The sequence below is a fragment of the Scyliorhinus canicula genome, chromosome 1, assembly GCF_902713615.1.
Source record: "Scyliorhinus canicula chromosome 1, sScyCan1.1, whole genome shotgun sequence".
NCBI classification, from domain to species: domain Eukaryota; kingdom Metazoa; phylum Chordata; class Chondrichthyes; order Carcharhiniformes; family Scyliorhinidae; genus Scyliorhinus; species Scyliorhinus canicula.
Window position 1 is genome coordinate 70,659,206 of NC_052146.1, and position 16,851 is coordinate 70,676,056.

At 48.0% G+C, this 16,851-nt stretch overlaps 1 protein-coding gene across 4 annotated transcripts in view; it reads right to left on the reverse strand.

The window, feature by feature from the left end:
• Positions 1–698: 698 nt before the first annotated feature.
• The window catches only part of mrpl40 (mitochondrial ribosomal protein L40), a 46,628-nt gene continuing 30,475 nt past the window's right edge, over positions 699–16,851 (reverse strand). For all 4 annotated transcript variants that reach the window (XM_038793015.1, XM_038793027.1, XM_038793017.1 and 1 more), the window contains 2 exons: positions 9,811–9,966; positions 699–1,185 (listed from right to left, as the gene is read on the reverse strand). In XM_038793015.1, the coding sequence (XP_038648943.1) occupies positions 876–1,185; positions 9,811–9,966 (466 nt within the window). In that variant the 3' untranslated portion in view covers positions 699–875. The remainder of the gene's footprint in view (positions 1,186–9,810; positions 9,967–16,851) is intronic.

Sequence of the window (16,851 nt, forward strand, 5' to 3'; positions counted from 1 at the left end):
AAGTTGAAAGTCTCCTGTAGTGATTCCTGGAAAAGGACAAACGGTGTTGGCACAAAGTACATTTGCATAAAGTGACAAGTACAGCACAATACTGTACTGGAAAGCACCTCGTTTCTGCCAGTGAGCCCTATGATATTTGTATAATTAGTTTAATTGTGGAGGAATTCACATCCTTTCTATTGTGCTGACTACTGAGGTCACCCAACAACATATTGGTGTTAAGGCGGAGATGTAGAGGGTGGTCAGTCTCAGCAGCAATTTGAATAAAAATTATTTTTAAAAAAACATTGGTGTTAAAACAATACCACAAATCAGAATCTGTACAGTGCAGAAGGAGGCCATTCAGCCCATCAAGTCTACACCGACCCTCTGAAAGAGCATCTTACCTGGACCAATGCCCCGTCCAATCCCCGTAACCCTTACCTAACCTTTGTACCCAAAGGTCAATTTAGCATAGCCAATCCACCCAACCTGTACATCTCTGGACTGATAGGAAACTGGAGCACCGAGAGAAAACCCATGCAGAACACGGAGAACATGCAAGCTCTACACAGTCACCCGAGGTCAGATTTGAACTCAGTCCCTTGCACTGCGGCAACAGTGCTAACCACTGTACCACGAAGTGCACCATGAATACAGACACCTGGTCACATGACAGTATATTACCACAAAACAATAACGGACAACAGTCAAAAAAATTAACTAAAGACATTTAATAAAGCCCAGTAAAGTTTCTGGAAATTTGTATATTATATGCATGACATACACATTCATGCTACAGCTGTGTGGTATATTTACATGTCAATATTCGCTTTATTTAGAAAAAAATTGCTTAAAAAAGGACAACCCAAAAAGCAGCCAGGGTCTCAGCTGTGTCACTGTGTATACACTTTTGTGATATCTCTGTACTTCCCATCAGGTGCTTCGTAGTTAGCTATGGGTGGAGTAAAACTACATCCCTGTAACTCCAATGGAAACAGTCCTTGGTCCCGTTTAATGGCAGCCTGGTACAACTCCTCCGATTCTAGCCGCAGTTCCTGCAGAGCCTGCTGCTGTGCCTCAATCATGGACTGGATGATTTCAGCTTCCTTTTCATGTTCTTTTTGCTTATAGCGTGACCATTCCTTCATCAGAAGTGCTCGCCTCTCTGTCTCTTCCACTGACAACTTGGGAGGATCTCGTACTCTGTAGGCAACATGTATTCAGGTAAAAAGTTTTGTAAAGTCTCGTCTTGTGGATGGTGAGTGGGTTAATGAATAGATGAATGGGTAGTAGTGTCGGGGGCGGTTGTGGTGCTCAGTTCAGTCGCACTAGGCCAGTAACTGAGTTAGACCAGGTGCTAACCAGTGTAACATTTCCAGAGTAAGTATGCAGCTAAGTTCCACTTAGCTGCCCAAGTATCAGACGCTGACCTCAGTATCAGAGGCTTTCAAAGAGGGTCCAGGGCAGCACAAATCAGCTCACTGGAAGTTTAAACTTCCAGGTTAATTTCAGCGCGTGTCTGACTACTTAGGTCTAATCTCCAAGGATCTAGATACTAGAAAATTTGGGTCAATATTTCTCAGAAATATATCGTATGTGCTGCACAAAATTAATTACTTGATAGTGTCATTACTTCTGTAACCAAAAAAAGCAAACATTTTGTGCACAGGATTCCACGAACAATAATGAAATGAATTACCTTCCAATCTATTTATTGTTGGTAACGTTAAGAGCATAGCAAAACTCAACGTTCTTCTTCCAACAGTAGAAAATGTGATTTGGGACCGTTTAAAACAGATGAAGTCTCAGTTCAAAGTCTTAACTCAGAAATAAAGCCATACATTTACATAGCACTTTTCATGACTTCAGACATCCCAAAGCATTTTGCAGCCAATTAAATACTTTTGAAATGTAGTCAAACCCTATTAGTCTAACCCTAACCCCTAAAATGCAGCAATCAATTTGTGCATAGCAATCTTCCACAAACGGGAATATAGCAATGATCAAAATCTGTTTGTGAAATGAATTGAAGGTTACTTGGTCAGGGCAGCAGTGAGAATCCCATTTCTATTAGATGGGGAAGAGCAACACGTTGTGTCCTTCATTAAGTATAACCAAGAACAAATTGGCTGATCATTCATCCAATTGATTGTGGAATCTTGCTGTGGACAAAATGGTCAGTGTGTTTGGTTACAATAGTCACTGCACTTTCACTTAATTAATTAATTGATTGAGTGATAAATATTAGCCTGGACACCAGGGCGAACTCCCCTGTTCTTCAAAATTGTGCCTTGGTATATTGTATGTATCTGTAATGACTTAGGCCAGGCCTTTGAAATTGGCCAATTAGAATACGAGTTCCCTCATTAGTGGCCCAATCAGGGAACCCCTTTCTGTGTATATAACAGGGAGTGTCAGACTTCCGGTGACAGCAGGCGGGAGGCAGCCGCGCGTTGGAGGGCTCCCGTTCGGGAACGGCATTGTCGGGGGTTAACACCCGGTCCTAGGGGCAGCAAAGGCAGTAAAAGTCAGGAGAAAGCCCAGGGAAGGGAAACGTCAAGAATCAGTAAAAAAACGGCCGTGAAAACAGCTGAAAGTCCGTCGGGGAGTGGAAAGGTCACCGCAGGGTTGGTAAAGAAAATGGAGGCTGGAGCACCAGGGGAGGCCGCATTGCTTACGGCTGAAGAAATAGCTAAGGTGATAGCGTGGAATTCGAAAGACAGTTCACAAAACACATGGAGGCAATGAGGAAGGAGATGGGCGGTTTTGAAAGTGCTGGTGGAGGAGGCGATTACGCCGGTGAGGATGGTGGTGGCGAGCGCAGTGGCGGAGGTGTGGGAGCAAGGCGAGGCGCTGAAGGAAGTGGAAGAGACATTACTGCACCACAGTGATCAATTTACCTTGATGGGGAAGGAGATACAGAAGGTGATAGAGATCAACAAGGATCTGGGAGGCAAAATGGAAGACCTGGAAAACAGATCCAGGCGACAGAATTTGAGGATTGTGGGGCTGCCCGAAGGAGTGGAAGGACCGAGGCTGACTGAGTATTTTGCCATGATGTTGGCGAAGCTATTGGGGGAGGGGGAGGATCCCTCCCGATATGAACTGGATCGGGTTCATCGGTTGTGGAGGTCTGTACCAAAGGCAAGTGAGCCACCAAGAGTAGTGACTCTGTGCTTCCGTAGGTACAGTGTGAAGGAGAAGGTCCTGTGCTGGGCAAAGCAGAAGCGGGTGGTGCAGTGGGCTGGAGCTGGTATACATGTATACCAGGACTCTACGGTGGAGCTGGCGAGGAGACGGGCTGCCTTTAACTGGGTAAAGAGGGCACTGTACATTAGCAAGGTGCAGTGCGGCATTGTATATCCAGCGAAGCTGAGGGTGACCTTCAAGTTCAAGGACTTTTATTTTGGGACGGCGGAAGCAGCGGAGGAGTTTGCAAAGGCAGAAGGACTGTGGCAGGACTGAGAAATGGTTATGTACCGATGTAGCCTCATGACTGTATTTTTTCTTTTTTGTTTCACTGCGTGCTGGTGTATGGGCTACAGGAGCCAACGTTGTGTATATTTGGACAAGGGATGTGATGGGGCTTTCAGTCGTAATGAGGGTTCTTTGGGGTGTGGGTGTGTATGCGGGGTTTGTGTGCTAAAGGGACTTCTGGGTTTTCCTGGGGCCGGGCAAGGGGGAAAGAGGGCCGGGCGGGGGCCTCCACGCTGGCCAGTTTAAGCCGGCCAGTGAACGGAGATGAGGTGGGAGAAGGGGCTGCGGCCATCGGAGCCTGGCAGAACGGGGTCCGATAAGTCTAGCCGGGGTGGAAAGCTGGGGGGAAAGAACTGAGATTGGAGTGAGGAGTTTTGCAAGAGGAAGTGGAGGGGAGGAAGTGGGGGTGGAGGGGAGGAAGTGGGGGGGGGGGGGGTTTACAATTCTTGGGTGTCATTTACGGTACTCTTTCGGAGGCTGGATGGCATTGAGTGTTGGGGGGACTCTATAGGTTAATGGTGACCAATGGCCATTCCGGACTCCTTTTTCTTTTTCTCCGTTTTTTTTCCCACCTTGGGAGGGTTTGTTTTATTTGATGCATATATTGACAGGTGGGCCGTTGGTTGGGGTGGTGGGAGGATGGGATTGTTGATGTTAAGGGTATTGACTTGGTATTTGTTACCGTTTACTGCTTTGGGGGGGGGGGGGGGTGTAAATTTTGAAGGAAAATGTGAAAATGGAGAATAAAAATATTTTAAAAAAAATAACGAGTGTCAGATCTTCTGCACTCCCGGTGTACACAGCAGACGGAATGGTCATGGTTGTTCAGCTGTTGGGCTTGTAAATAAAAGGAATTCTGGTGACGGGACTTCTGCCTCTGGGGACTTATTACAGTACCTCAGAGCAGAGTTTGTTTTAATGGATCATGCAAAGGGCAGTATTTGAATGGAGTGATTTAAATCATGAACTCAGAGGGTCATCAGTTAAACTAAAGCTGGGAGTTGAGATGCATAAAAGCCCCACGTTACTATGGACTGGTGGATGGCTGAACTATCAATCTCTCTTGCCAAATAAATTAGCCACCTGAATCCTGGATTTACTGTTGTGTCTTTATTTACACTAACTCCATCTACCCCTCTCAGGTAAATCTACTACCGCTGTCCTCTCTTACGTCATATTTCTTTTTATCATCTATATTTTGTATCCAGTGTCCCTCTCTCCCAGCCCAGATGTTAGATCACTGCTCTTTTCCTAGATGGAGGAAGATAGGTAATGATGATGGTGCAAAAATAAAACAATTAGATTAAAAGAAAGTCCAGGTCTGAAAACAAACTCTTACCAGCAATATAACAAAACAAATCACAATGAAATAAGTTCAAAATGAGTAGTTGCAACTCATTAAAAGAACAATTAAAAACTAATGTCAACCCGGACTTCAACAATTGGACAGCCTGCTCCCAACGTCGGAACCGAATTTAACCAGGTTTTGAGATTAGCTTGTTTCTGTGCCAGTTGTATCAAAAGACGTCTCGAAGACTTCTGGTGACAGGGATGTTGCTGGGTAGTCGCACATCGGGTGGCTCTCCTCCCACGAACTCGAAAATAGGCTCTTGAAGTGAAATGAAATGAAAATCACTTATTGTCACAAGTAGGCTTCAAATGAAGTTACTGTGAAAAGCCCCTAGTTGCCACATTCCGGCACCTATTCGGGGAGGCTGGTATGGGAATTGAACCCGCGCTGCTGGCCTGCCTTGGTCTGCTTTAAAAGCCAGCTATTTAGCCCTGTGCGAAACCAGTCTTTACCCAAAATAGCCCGCTAATACAGGAAAAGAGTATCCCTGCACCACAACCAACACCAGCAGAGAGGCTGAGCAATAACTCAAGAGGCCGAAAAGAGACAAGAAATGGGAAAAGCCAAGAGAAGCAAGTAGCTGAGCTGGCAGATGCACTCGGGCCATACAGATCGAGAAGGACTGACCAGCCGCACAAGGAGCCCCCCCCCCCCCCCCAACCAATCAGAGGATGATTGGAGGATGTTTCTCTCAATGGAACTGAGAGAACATAGAGAGGAGACAAAAAACATTTCAGACGGCAGTCAGGGTGGCAGTCACGGAAGCTCTGGTGACCACACAGGTAGCCCTGGTCAAGACGGAGAGGTGACTGGAAGCCCAGGAAAGCACCTTGCAGGAGAAAAGGCCTCAACAGACCAGAGCAACTGGATCACCGCCCTGGAGAAAGAGATAAGAAGGTTTGTCGCGATGCAGGGGAGTCTGAGGGGAAAGGTAGAGGATCAGGAAAACTGATCAAGGCGCCAAAACCTGCGGATAGTGTCCCTGCCAGAGGGGATCGAAGACAATGCGGCCTAAATGCTGGGCAATCTGGTGGGAAGGGATAACTTCCCCATACCACCAGAAATAGACAGAGCCCACCGGTCGTTCCGTCCAAAACCCAAGGCTGAAGAACAACAAAGGGCGATAATTGCTAAAATACACTGGTATCAAAACCGGGAAAGAATCCTGTGGTGGGCAAGATAGATGAAATCAATAACTGGGAAGGTCACCAGGTCAGGATCGACCAGGACATTGAGGCTGACCTGGCCAAGCGTTGAACCGAGTTCAACAGGATGAAAGCAGCCCTGTACAAGAGCAGGGTAAAATTTGGTAATGCTGAACCCGGCCAAATACTGGGTCACATTCCAAGGCTGGGAGCACTTCTCTTGTCCCTGTGGACACAGACAAATCAGTCTTGGACTATGGGTTGGAGAAACGGCAGTAGGGACAGCGATGAAAAGGGCACGCAAAGAGACATTTATTAATTTAATTAACCTTTTAAAAATAAATTTAGAGTGCCCAATTAATTTTTTCCAATTAAGCGGCTATTTAGCATGGCCAATCCACCTACCCTTTAATTAACCTTCTTGAAGCACACTTTCCGCGGGACTACATTGCCTCATTCTGAAGGACGGGGTCAGCAGAGCGCAGCAAAGGGCGAGGAGAATGGCAGATGGGGAGAATAGACAGCAGGCGATTGGTGGATACATAACCAATCCCAGGGGGAAGGGGGGCAACACACTAGCGGGAAAGCTATAACCAGAAAGCACGAGTGAGCGAGAGAGGGGCCGCTGTGCATCTCCCGAAAGGGGGAGAGCGCCTGACAAAGAGGAGGGGAGGGGGAGGTGGTACGAATTAGCAACAGGGGAACAACGAGAGGAAGAAACAGGGAGAAGGCAAAGCTTTGACAAAGGGTCATCTGGACTCAAAATGTTCGCTCTTTTCTCTCCCTACAGATGCTGCCAGACCGGCTGAGATTATCCAGCATTTTTTCTTTGGTTTCAAATTCCAGCATCCGCAGTAATTTGTTTTTATTGGAAGAGGGCTGCTGCACAGGGACCTCCCTTCGGGTCCTGGACACGGGTGCGCTCCCATCCCCGCTGAACAAACACCCAATGAGCCCAGTGATTGCAACACTTGGGTCATGTAACCAACTTTGACAGCGCTTCAGATGAACCAAAATCCCCATCTGCAACAACCACAGGTTCGCGCCAGCCATAATGGATGTCACCTTCAAAAGGTGAAGACAGGACGGGGAGGACATTGACAGTTAGGGACTTCTGACAACACTTGAGGAACTAACAGAGAAGTTCCAGTTCATGGTGGGGGGGGTGTAGCCATCTGGGATGGCCACTTCCAGAATACAAAATGGATGTTTGCAAAGACTATAGGGAACTATGGACAATGCTAAGAAAGCAGGCAGGCACAGAGCCTGTATGCGTATTGGAGCCTCAGCCCCAGACGAGACTGAAACTGTAAGGCGATTAGCATATTGATGGCCCATCTCCGGGAACAAAGGAATGACACTCAGTAACCGATACTAGAGCAGACAGCCCAGGGCCAGGCCCAGGGCCAGAAAGACACAAACAAAGCAAAGCCAACGGTCATCAAAGACACACCCAGCCATCAGGGCACCCACCCCTTTATTGGTCAAGATCGATACCAGTGATCCCAATTAATCGGGGCCAAATTCAAGGCCCGCCCAAAAGCGCGCGAAGCTCCTTCGGGTACAAGAAGAAGCCCCTGAGAGAGAATCGCTCTCTTGGATTCGGCTCTCGAAGCGGAGAGACCCGTCCACCAGCTGCACCAGAAGCAAGTAAGTCCAAGGTCAACGCTCGCCATCAGACAGACGACCTTAGCTGTTCTCCTGTTACACCTTCGTACCCAACAGCCTCAGATCCGAACAACGGCCATTGTTCCTCTGACTGAGTGGGCACCCGAAGTTAAGTATAGGTGTTAGCGTTAGAGATAGTTTAGTTTGTGGTATTTGTGCATGAGTAGATATTATTGTGTGTGTAAATAAATAATATTGACTTTGAACTAACTAACTGGTGCATTGGTTCTTTGATCAGTATTCGGGTGTGAACATTGTGGCGGTATCGAAAGATATCTGGCGACTCTACAGCAAACATAATTAGGATTAAGGAAGGCGACCATATTGACCACTGTATTTAGAACCAGATAAACAGAGCAACAGGGGGACATTGTATGTTGGGAAATATAAACATACCCACGACCGCCACAACAATTGCTATGATGTGGAGATGCCGGCGTTGGACTGGGATAAGCACAGTAAGAAGTCTTGCAACATCAGGTTAAAGTCCAACATGTTTGTTTCAAACACTAGCTTTCGGAGCACTGCTCCTTCCTCACTGCTCCTTCCTTCACCGGAGGAAGGAGCAGTGCTCCGAAAGGTAGTGTTTGAAACATACAATTGGTGTTCGAGGACTCATTGGATGCAGACATGCTAGGGAGGGGGAACTGGGGCAACCTGTATGGGTGACTAATAGGAAGGGCAGACACACCACTGGACAAGACAAGGGAAAATTCAGAGGAAGACCCAGGGTTTGAAATAGGATGGGGATAGTTCTGGTCTTGCCCCAGACTTCTTGGGTTCTGGACAACCTTCTTTGATGCAATATCCAAGGTGGTGGGTATGAGGGTGGAGCCATGCCCAAGGTAGTGGGTATGAGGGTGGAGCCATGCCCAAGGTGGTGGGTATGAGGGTGGAGCCATGCCCGAGAGTGGCAGTCTTTGGGGTGTCAGAACAGTCAGATCTTTTCATGGAGAGGAGGGCCGACATCCTTGCCTTTGCCTCCCTGATCGCCCACTGGAGAATCTTGCTTGGCAGGCGATCAGCAGCACCACTCAACGCTGCAGACTGGCTGGTTGACCTATTGGAATTTCTCCAGATGGAGAAAATTAAATTCGCCATCCGGGGGTCGGAAGAAGGCTTCCACAAAACATGGGAGCCATTATCCAGTTGTTCCAAGATCTGTTTGTAGCCAACAAGCCAGAGGAAGGGAGAGGGAAGCCATGGTATAACAACAAACGCAAAGGAAAGGAGGCGGAGGGGGAATAGAGAGGCATGGATGCCAACCATGCCCAGCAAACAACATGATACACGGCGTCACGCCAACCAATCAGGAACAGGATATGAAAATTAATGAGGGAAGAGAAGGGGAAAGAGGGAGGCAGGGGACCCAGCTAGAAATGAACGCCTACTGGAGAAAGTAAAACAAGAAGCCCTAACCATTCTAAATAACAAAAGTCAACTGATGTAAATAATGAAGGCGACCAATGTGTATATATTTCTTTTTTTGTTCTCGACGTGTGGTCACGCTTATTTTTGTTTCGTACGATATGAAAAATCCTTAATAAAAATATTTTAAAAAAAACAAGACCTCTACACATATAATTACGAATGAGCAGTCAAATTGCACCGTGTGTAAACTTCAGTTCCTAATATGGACTTCTCAGGATATTCATAAGTTCATTGGTAGGTTTCTGCACGTATTAGATACCCAGCTAATGAAAGAGCCTTTTGAGAAACAGCACTGAGATCAAATTGCGGGATTAAACAGGTGCTTACTTGTACACTGGTATCACTTAAACTCTGTTTAGGCTCGGTGTGTGTGTACCAACAGCACGAAGAACTTCACAGCAGTTTTACAACGTGGCTCACCGCCACATTATCAAGGGTAAGGAAGAATGGGCAATATATGCTGCCCTTGAAATTGATGTTCACATCCCATTAGTGAATAAGAGTAACTGTGGCCTTTCAGAGAGGCTATTATGTGTCTTAAATATTGGCCAGATAATCCATTTTTGATGTTTAAATCTGGGAAAGTTGGATGCCTTATTGCCATGACAATAATTTTAAGAACATGACAAATGGCAAAAGACACAACCACAAAGCAACTAATCCCCCCCCCACCCCTCAACTAAACAAAGATGGAAGAAATTTTTCCCTCTGGGAACTAATGAAGTCTTTTGAATTTTTGAATCCGGTCACACAAACCTGGATTCATCAAGGAACTTAGTTGGAGTGATGAAATCTTCGATTGGGATCAGCTCTGGAGGGACACGTTCCAATTTCTTCAGTCTTTTTCTCAGACGGTCTCTTAACGCCAGTTCTCTCCTGGGATCCACTTTCTTCTTTTTCTTCGGTTCGGCTCTGGAAAGCAAATTCACACAAATACTGAGGAAATAATTTTAGCGACACTTTTGTCTCCCAGGCATCTCTCCCTGGCAATACAGTGGTGAGCGGACCTGTTTCTAGCATCTGCTGCGGCCACTTTAATCCAGCCCCTAGGAAGCAGAGATGGGGTAGCAGTGCCTCATCCACTAGCATCCTTTACATTTTACCCAGTAACAGCAGTGAAAACCGGGATTATGTTAGGTGGAAATCACAGGTCCAGGCTCATTTGTGCCAATACAGCACCCATTTGATAGAAGGATTTCAGGCAGAGGCATCATAAAGGAAAGAACTTTCATGTTATCCATTTTGTTTTTTTAAAAAGCTCTCAAAATATTGACATTTCCTGTTCCCCAACTGTTATGGGTTAATTCAGCAAATGGAGATGGAGGTGGTGGGTGGGGGGGGGGGGGGGGGGGGGGGGGGGGGGCGCGGTTAAAGCTACAAGAAATATAATGGTTAATAGGAACCAAAGCAGCAGGTCAGCATGTGAGGAGAGGGTAGGTTGATAGGATGAACAGGCAGGGCCATTCTAACGACTATGGAGGGGAAAGGAAACGTTTAAAAAAAAAATTCAAAATTTAAGGAGACTGTGGGAGAGAAAGTTGGGGATGAGACTGAGTGTTATCAGAGATCAGTAAAGTAGATCAGAATATCTGAAAAGCACAGTGCACAAGAAAATCCTGCAAGAGAAAGACAAATCTGTTGGCCATATTTAAAAGTTTGTACTTAAATACGCACAGTAGTCAATGAGCTGACAGCACAAATAGAGACAAATGGGTATGATTTGGTGGGTGTTGTGTTTGGTCATTTGTACTTTACGAAGAAATCTACCAAACACTTTGACTTGTCCAAACCAGAATCTTTTATCGAGTCTTGTGTGGTAAGATAGCAATCTGATACAGAGCACGTTATTATGGTGTCTGCTAACTACTCCACTACTCCTCTGGAACTTGCACCTAGCACTGACCATTCACATGTATGTCTTATTACCCTCTCAATCTTCTTCTGAAGATGGCCGGATGGGCTCCCCTCATATGGGAGTCACTGGTCACATTGCGTTGGTCTAGGGACCACATAGCCAGACTGTACTGCCACCTGCTAGTTGGAGGTCGCAAACCATCCGTCTATGATATAGTCCATAGGCATATCACCACAGTGGGGATTACTGAAATATGGTTGCAGGAGGACCGGGGCTGGAGTTGAACGCCCAAGGGTACTCAGTATTCCGAAAGGATTGACAGGATGGAACATGAAGTGGAGATGCTTTATTGGTTGAAGACGACATCAAGGCTATATTAAGAAATGGTATTGGCACTAAGAGCCAAAATGTTGAATCGATCTGGCTGGAAATAAAAAACAAGGGAAAAAACTCCTTGGAGGAGTAATTTACAGGCCTCTGCGCAATGCTTCCAAAGTGTGACAGAGTATAACCCAAGAAATAATGAGGGCTTGTGAGAAGGGCACAATGGTAATCATGGGTGATTTTAATATGCATATTGACTGGACTAATCAAATTAGCAAGGGTAGCCTCGAGGGAGATTTCTTAACGGGTTGTTTCTTAGAACAATAGCCAATGGAGCTAACCAGGAGGCAGGCTATTTTAAATTTAGTGTTATGTAACAAAGAAGGGTTGATAAATAGTCTTGTCGTTAAGGATCTTCTGGGAAGGAGTGATCACAGCACGCTAGAATTTCAAATTCAGATTGAGCGAGAGAAGATAGAGTGCCATTCTAGAGTTTTAGCGGTGGGCAGAGATAATTATACAGGCCTGAGGAAAAAGTTGGCCCAAGTAGACTGGGCACAGATAATTGAGGGTAGGACATTTGAGGAATAATGGCAAATATTCAGGGAGATAGTAAATACCACTCAATTAAAGTACATTCTTGAGATAAAGAGGAACTGTAAAAGAGAGAAAATGTTCCATGGCTAAGCAAGGAGGTCAAGGAACACACAAAGTCAAAAACTAGGACAGACTATACTGCTAGTACTAGTGGTAAGCTGGAGAATTGGGAGAACTTCAAGGTTCAGCAAAAGGCTACTAAAAATAAAATCAAAAGAACTAAGATTAGCTACGACTTCCGGTGGCGTTTGAGAGCGGGACGGCCGCATCGGGAAGAGCTCCCGCCGGTGGCCATGATTGTGGTGCTTTCGGGGGTTTCCCTGATTTTTCAATCCCCCCCGCCCCAACTATTGACGGCCGTGGGGACCGTCACGGGCAGCTAGTGGGGCCGGTTTGAAAACCGGCGAAGAACCCCGTGCGGGTGTCGGGTGTCGAGGCGTCTGGGCCCAGCACGCGCACGAAGGGCAGAGCAGCGGGGGCGGAGCCAAGTGGGGGGGGGGGGGGGGGGGTGGCCGAGGCGGCAGGCCTGAAGCCAGGGCGGGATGGAGAAGAGATGTCCCACGTCGGATGGCTCCCACCTAGAGTGTGCTAAGAAAGTTGAAGTCCAGTCCCAGGGAAAGTCTGGAGGGATGCAAAAAAGAAGAGAAAGAAGAAGTTTTAAATAAGTTTGGTGAAAGTTTTTTTTTTTTCTTTCCCCCCCCCCACCCCACTTTTGAAAAATTGACTGTTTGTTTTTCAAAGGAAAAAATGGATTGAAGAAGGACTGGAGGGTGAAGGGGGGAAAAGGGGAAAGAAAAAAAAAGGAAAAACAATACTCCGTTAAAGGGTGTGAAAAGCAGCGTCTAAGAAGGGAGGAAACGCGGGCTCGCCGCTGAATGAGAAGACGAGCAAAAGTGCTGACAGGATGGCGGAGGCCGAACCGCATGGTGGGGCCGCACTACTTACGGTGGAGAAGATGACCGAGATGATGACGGTAGAGCTGGAAAAACAGTTTGCGAGGCACTTGGAGGCCTTGAGGAAGGAGACAGCGGCTGCATTGAAATCAATGGTGGAGGAGGCAATCGCCCCGGTGAGGGTTGCTGTGGCAAAGACATTGGCCGAGGTGAGAGAGCAGGGCGAGAAGATAAAGGAAGTGGAGGAGGCCGTGACACAGCACAGCGACCAGCTCACCTCGATGAGGGATGAGCTGCGGAGGGTGGTGGAGGTCAACAGAGGACTCCGAGCAAAACTTGAGGACTTGGAGAACCGCTCGAGACGGCACAATTGGAGAATTGTGGGCTTGTCCGAAGGGACAGAGGGCCCAAGGCCAACAGAATACTTCGCTAAGAAGTTGGCGGAGCTGATGGGGGAAGGGTGAGAACCCCTCCAAGTACGAGGTAGACCGAGCTCATCGGTCATTAAGGCCGAAGCCCAAAGTGAACGAGCCGCCAAGAGCAGTAATTATCTGTTTCCATAAGTACTGCATGAAGGAGGTGGTGTTAAGCTGGGCGAAGCAGAAGCGCGAGGTGCAGTGGGATGGTGCTGTAGTTCAGATCTACCAGGACTTGACGGTGGAGTTGGCAAAAAGACGAGCGGCGTTTGGGAGAGTGAAGGTGGCACTGTTCATAAAGGGGGTACGATTTGGTATGGTGTACCTGGCGAAGCTGAGGGTAACGCATGAGGCCAAAGACTTTTATTTCGAGGCAGCTGAGGAGTTCGTGAGGGCAGAAGGCTTGGGACAGACGTGAGGAGCAGAGATGGAAGAGAGACTGTGGACTGTGATTGGAGAGCTGGAAAATGTATAAATGCTACAGGTTTCTGTTTACTGATGTGTATTGTAATTTACTTCTCTTTACATTGTTGTAGAGTTCAAGTGAATGGTTGGGTTGATTGGCGTTCTGTGTTGCGACGGTTATATCTTATTTTAGTGAATTGTATGGGTTGGATTGTTGTTTTTGTTTTTTCTTGCTCTGGGACTGGGTGGGAGGGGACGATATATCTTGGCGGGGGGAGCCACCCACGTGAGCTAACTAAAGTCGGCCAGTGAACGGAGGTGAGGTGAGAGGAGGACTGCGGACATTGGAGCCTGGTTAGCAGGTTTCAATGGGCCTACGAGGCGAGCGAGGGGAGGGGAAGGGATTGATGCTGGGAGATGTTTTTTCAAAAGGAAATGTAGGGGGGATTCTTGGGAGGTGGGGGGAGAAAGGGTTCGATGGTAATAATGGATAGGGGCGGGTCAGACTCATGCTGCAGGGCCCGGTGGTATGATGATGGTGGATAAGAAAGGGGGGGGGGGGGGGGGGGGGGGGTGTGTGAGAGACCCCCAGTTAGGATAGTCACGTGGAACGTGAGAGGGTTAGGAGGACCGGTCAATAGTGCTTGCGCATCTTAAAAGTTTGAAAACCGATGTCGCAATGCTGCAGGAGACTCAGTTGAGGGCGAAGGACCAGGTGAGACTTAAAAAGGGCTGGGTTAGTCAGGTGTTTCACTCTGGATTTGACGGAAAGGCTCGAGGGGTAGCGGTAATGGTTGGCAAAAGGGTACGCTTCCAGATGGAGAAGGTGGTGACAGATCAGGGGGGTAGATATGTGATTGTGACAGGGGCGCTGGAGGGGAGGTTAGTGGCGCTGTGTCTACGGTCCCAATTGGGATGATGTGGGATTCGCAAAGAAGGTGTTCGGAGCCATCCCCGACTTGGACTCACACAAACTGATTGTGAGGGGGGACTGGAACTTGAAATGAAATGAAAATCGCTTATTGTCACGAGGAGACTTCAATGAAGTTACTGTGAAAAGCCCCTAGTCGCCACATTCCGGCGCCTGTTCGGGGAGGCTGTTACGGGAATTGAACCGTGCTGCTGGCCTGCTTTCAAAGCCAGCGATTTAGCCCAGTGTGCTAAACAGCCCGAGGAGCCTGCTGCAGGAGCCATGGTTGGACAGGTCACGGCTGAGCTCGCTGGTCCCATCGGGGGGGTGGTGCGAAGGCGCTGGCTGGGCTAACGGTGGACATGGGAGGGGTGGACCCTTGGAGGTTTCTGCACCCGAGGGAACGGGAGTACTAATTTTTCTCAGCAGTCCAAAAGGTATACTCGTGGATCGACTTTATCGTGGTGGGAAAGGCTTTGCTGGCTGGGGTTAAGGGGTCGGAATACTCGGCAATTGCAGTGTCAGATCATGCTCCGCATTGGGTGGATATGGTACTGGAGAAAGGGGTAGCGCAGAGGCCGGGGTGGAAACTGGATGTGGGGCTTTTGGGGAACAACCAATTGTTCTGTGAGAAAATTGAAAAGGTAATTAAGGAATATGTCGGTTTCAACTGAACGGGTGAGGTCTCAAAGGCAGTTGTCTGGGAAGCTCTAAAGGCGGTGGTGAGGTAATTTTGTTTAAGGCCAGGTGGACAAAGAGGAGAGGTTGGAGCGGCAGAGGGTAATAGATGAGATGTTTGAGGTAGATAGGAGTTATGCAGAAGATGGAGATCCAGCGAAGCTGGAAAAGAGGAAGGAACTACAGGCGAGCTTAGACTGACTATCTACCAGGAAGGCGGTGCGCCAACTGAGACGAGGAAGGGGTGCAGTTTATGAGCATGGAGATAAGGCAGGTTAGCAGGTATGTTAGCAGGTCAGCTCCGGAGGGAAGCAGCGGCAAGGGAAATTCTCCAGGCGAGGGGTAGGGCAGGGAAGTTGGTGGTGGCCTCGGAGCTGATTAACAAGGTTTTTGAGGAGTTGTATGAGAGGTTGTACAGGTCAGAGCCACCCGGGGGAGACCGTGAGATGGCAGGAATTTCTAGAGGGTTGGAGTACCCGAGGCTAGGGGAGGGGGACAGGGCTACATTAGAAGAAGCAAAAGTGGAGCAGGAGATAAAAGATGCGATTGGGAGGATGCAGTCGGGGAAGGTGGCAGGGGTGGATGGGTTTCCGGTGGAATATTATAAAAATTTCAAGGATAGGCTGGCACCCCTGATGGTGGGGATGTTTGAAGAGGCAATAGGGAAGGGAGTGCTGCTGCAAACCTTGGGGCAGGCATCGATTTCACTGTTGCTAAAAAAAGATAAGGATCCGACGGAGTGTGGGTCGTATCGGCCCATATCTCTTCTGAATGTGGACGCAAAAGTATTGGCAAAGGTACTGGTGGGTAGGCTGGAGGAGTGCCTCCCGAAGATGATAGGTGAGGATCAGACGGCGTTCGTGAAAGGGAGACAGCTTTTTTTGAACATTAGGAGGGTTTTGAACGTCGTTATGGCACCGGCGGAAGGGAAGGAAACAGAGATGGTTGTGACAATGGATGCCGAGAGGGCGTTTGACCGGGTAGAATGGGGGTACTTGATGGCAGTTCTGAAGCGGTTTGGGATTGGACCAAGATTTGTGAACTGGGTAAAGCTATTATATAAGGAGCCGAAGGCGAGTGTCCACACAAACAACATCAGCTCGAGATACTTTTCTCTCCACCGTGGGACAAGGCAAGGATGTCCTATGTCCCCCCCCCACTGCTGTTTCCACTTGCGATTGAGCTGTTGGCCATCGCATTAAGAAGTTTGGGAGCATGGAAAGGAATAGTGAGGGGGGGATAGAGCATAGGGTGTCCTTGTATGCCGACGACTTGCATCTGTATGTGTCGGAACCGAGTGTGTCGATAGGAGGAATATTGAAGCTACTGCGAGTATTTGGGTCTCTCTCGGGGTATAAGCTGAACCGAGACAAGAGTGAGTATTTTGTGGTGCCTCGGCCAGGGGTGGGGGGGCTGCCATTCCATAGGGCAGGGACTCACTTTAGGTATCTGGGGGTGCAGGTTGTCCAGGAGTGGGGGAGGCTTCGCAGGTACAATATCACTAGGTTGGTGGGGAGAGTGAAAGCTGATGTGGCAAGGTGGGATGGTCACCCCCTGTCACTGGCAGGTTGGGTGCAGGCGGTTAAAATGAATGTGTTGCTGTGATTTCTGTTTACTTTTCAATGCCTACCGATTTTCCTGCCAAAGGCTTTTTTCAGGGAGATTGAGGGAAGGATTATCTCGTTCATATGGGGAGGGAAGGTGGCCAGAGTGAGAAAG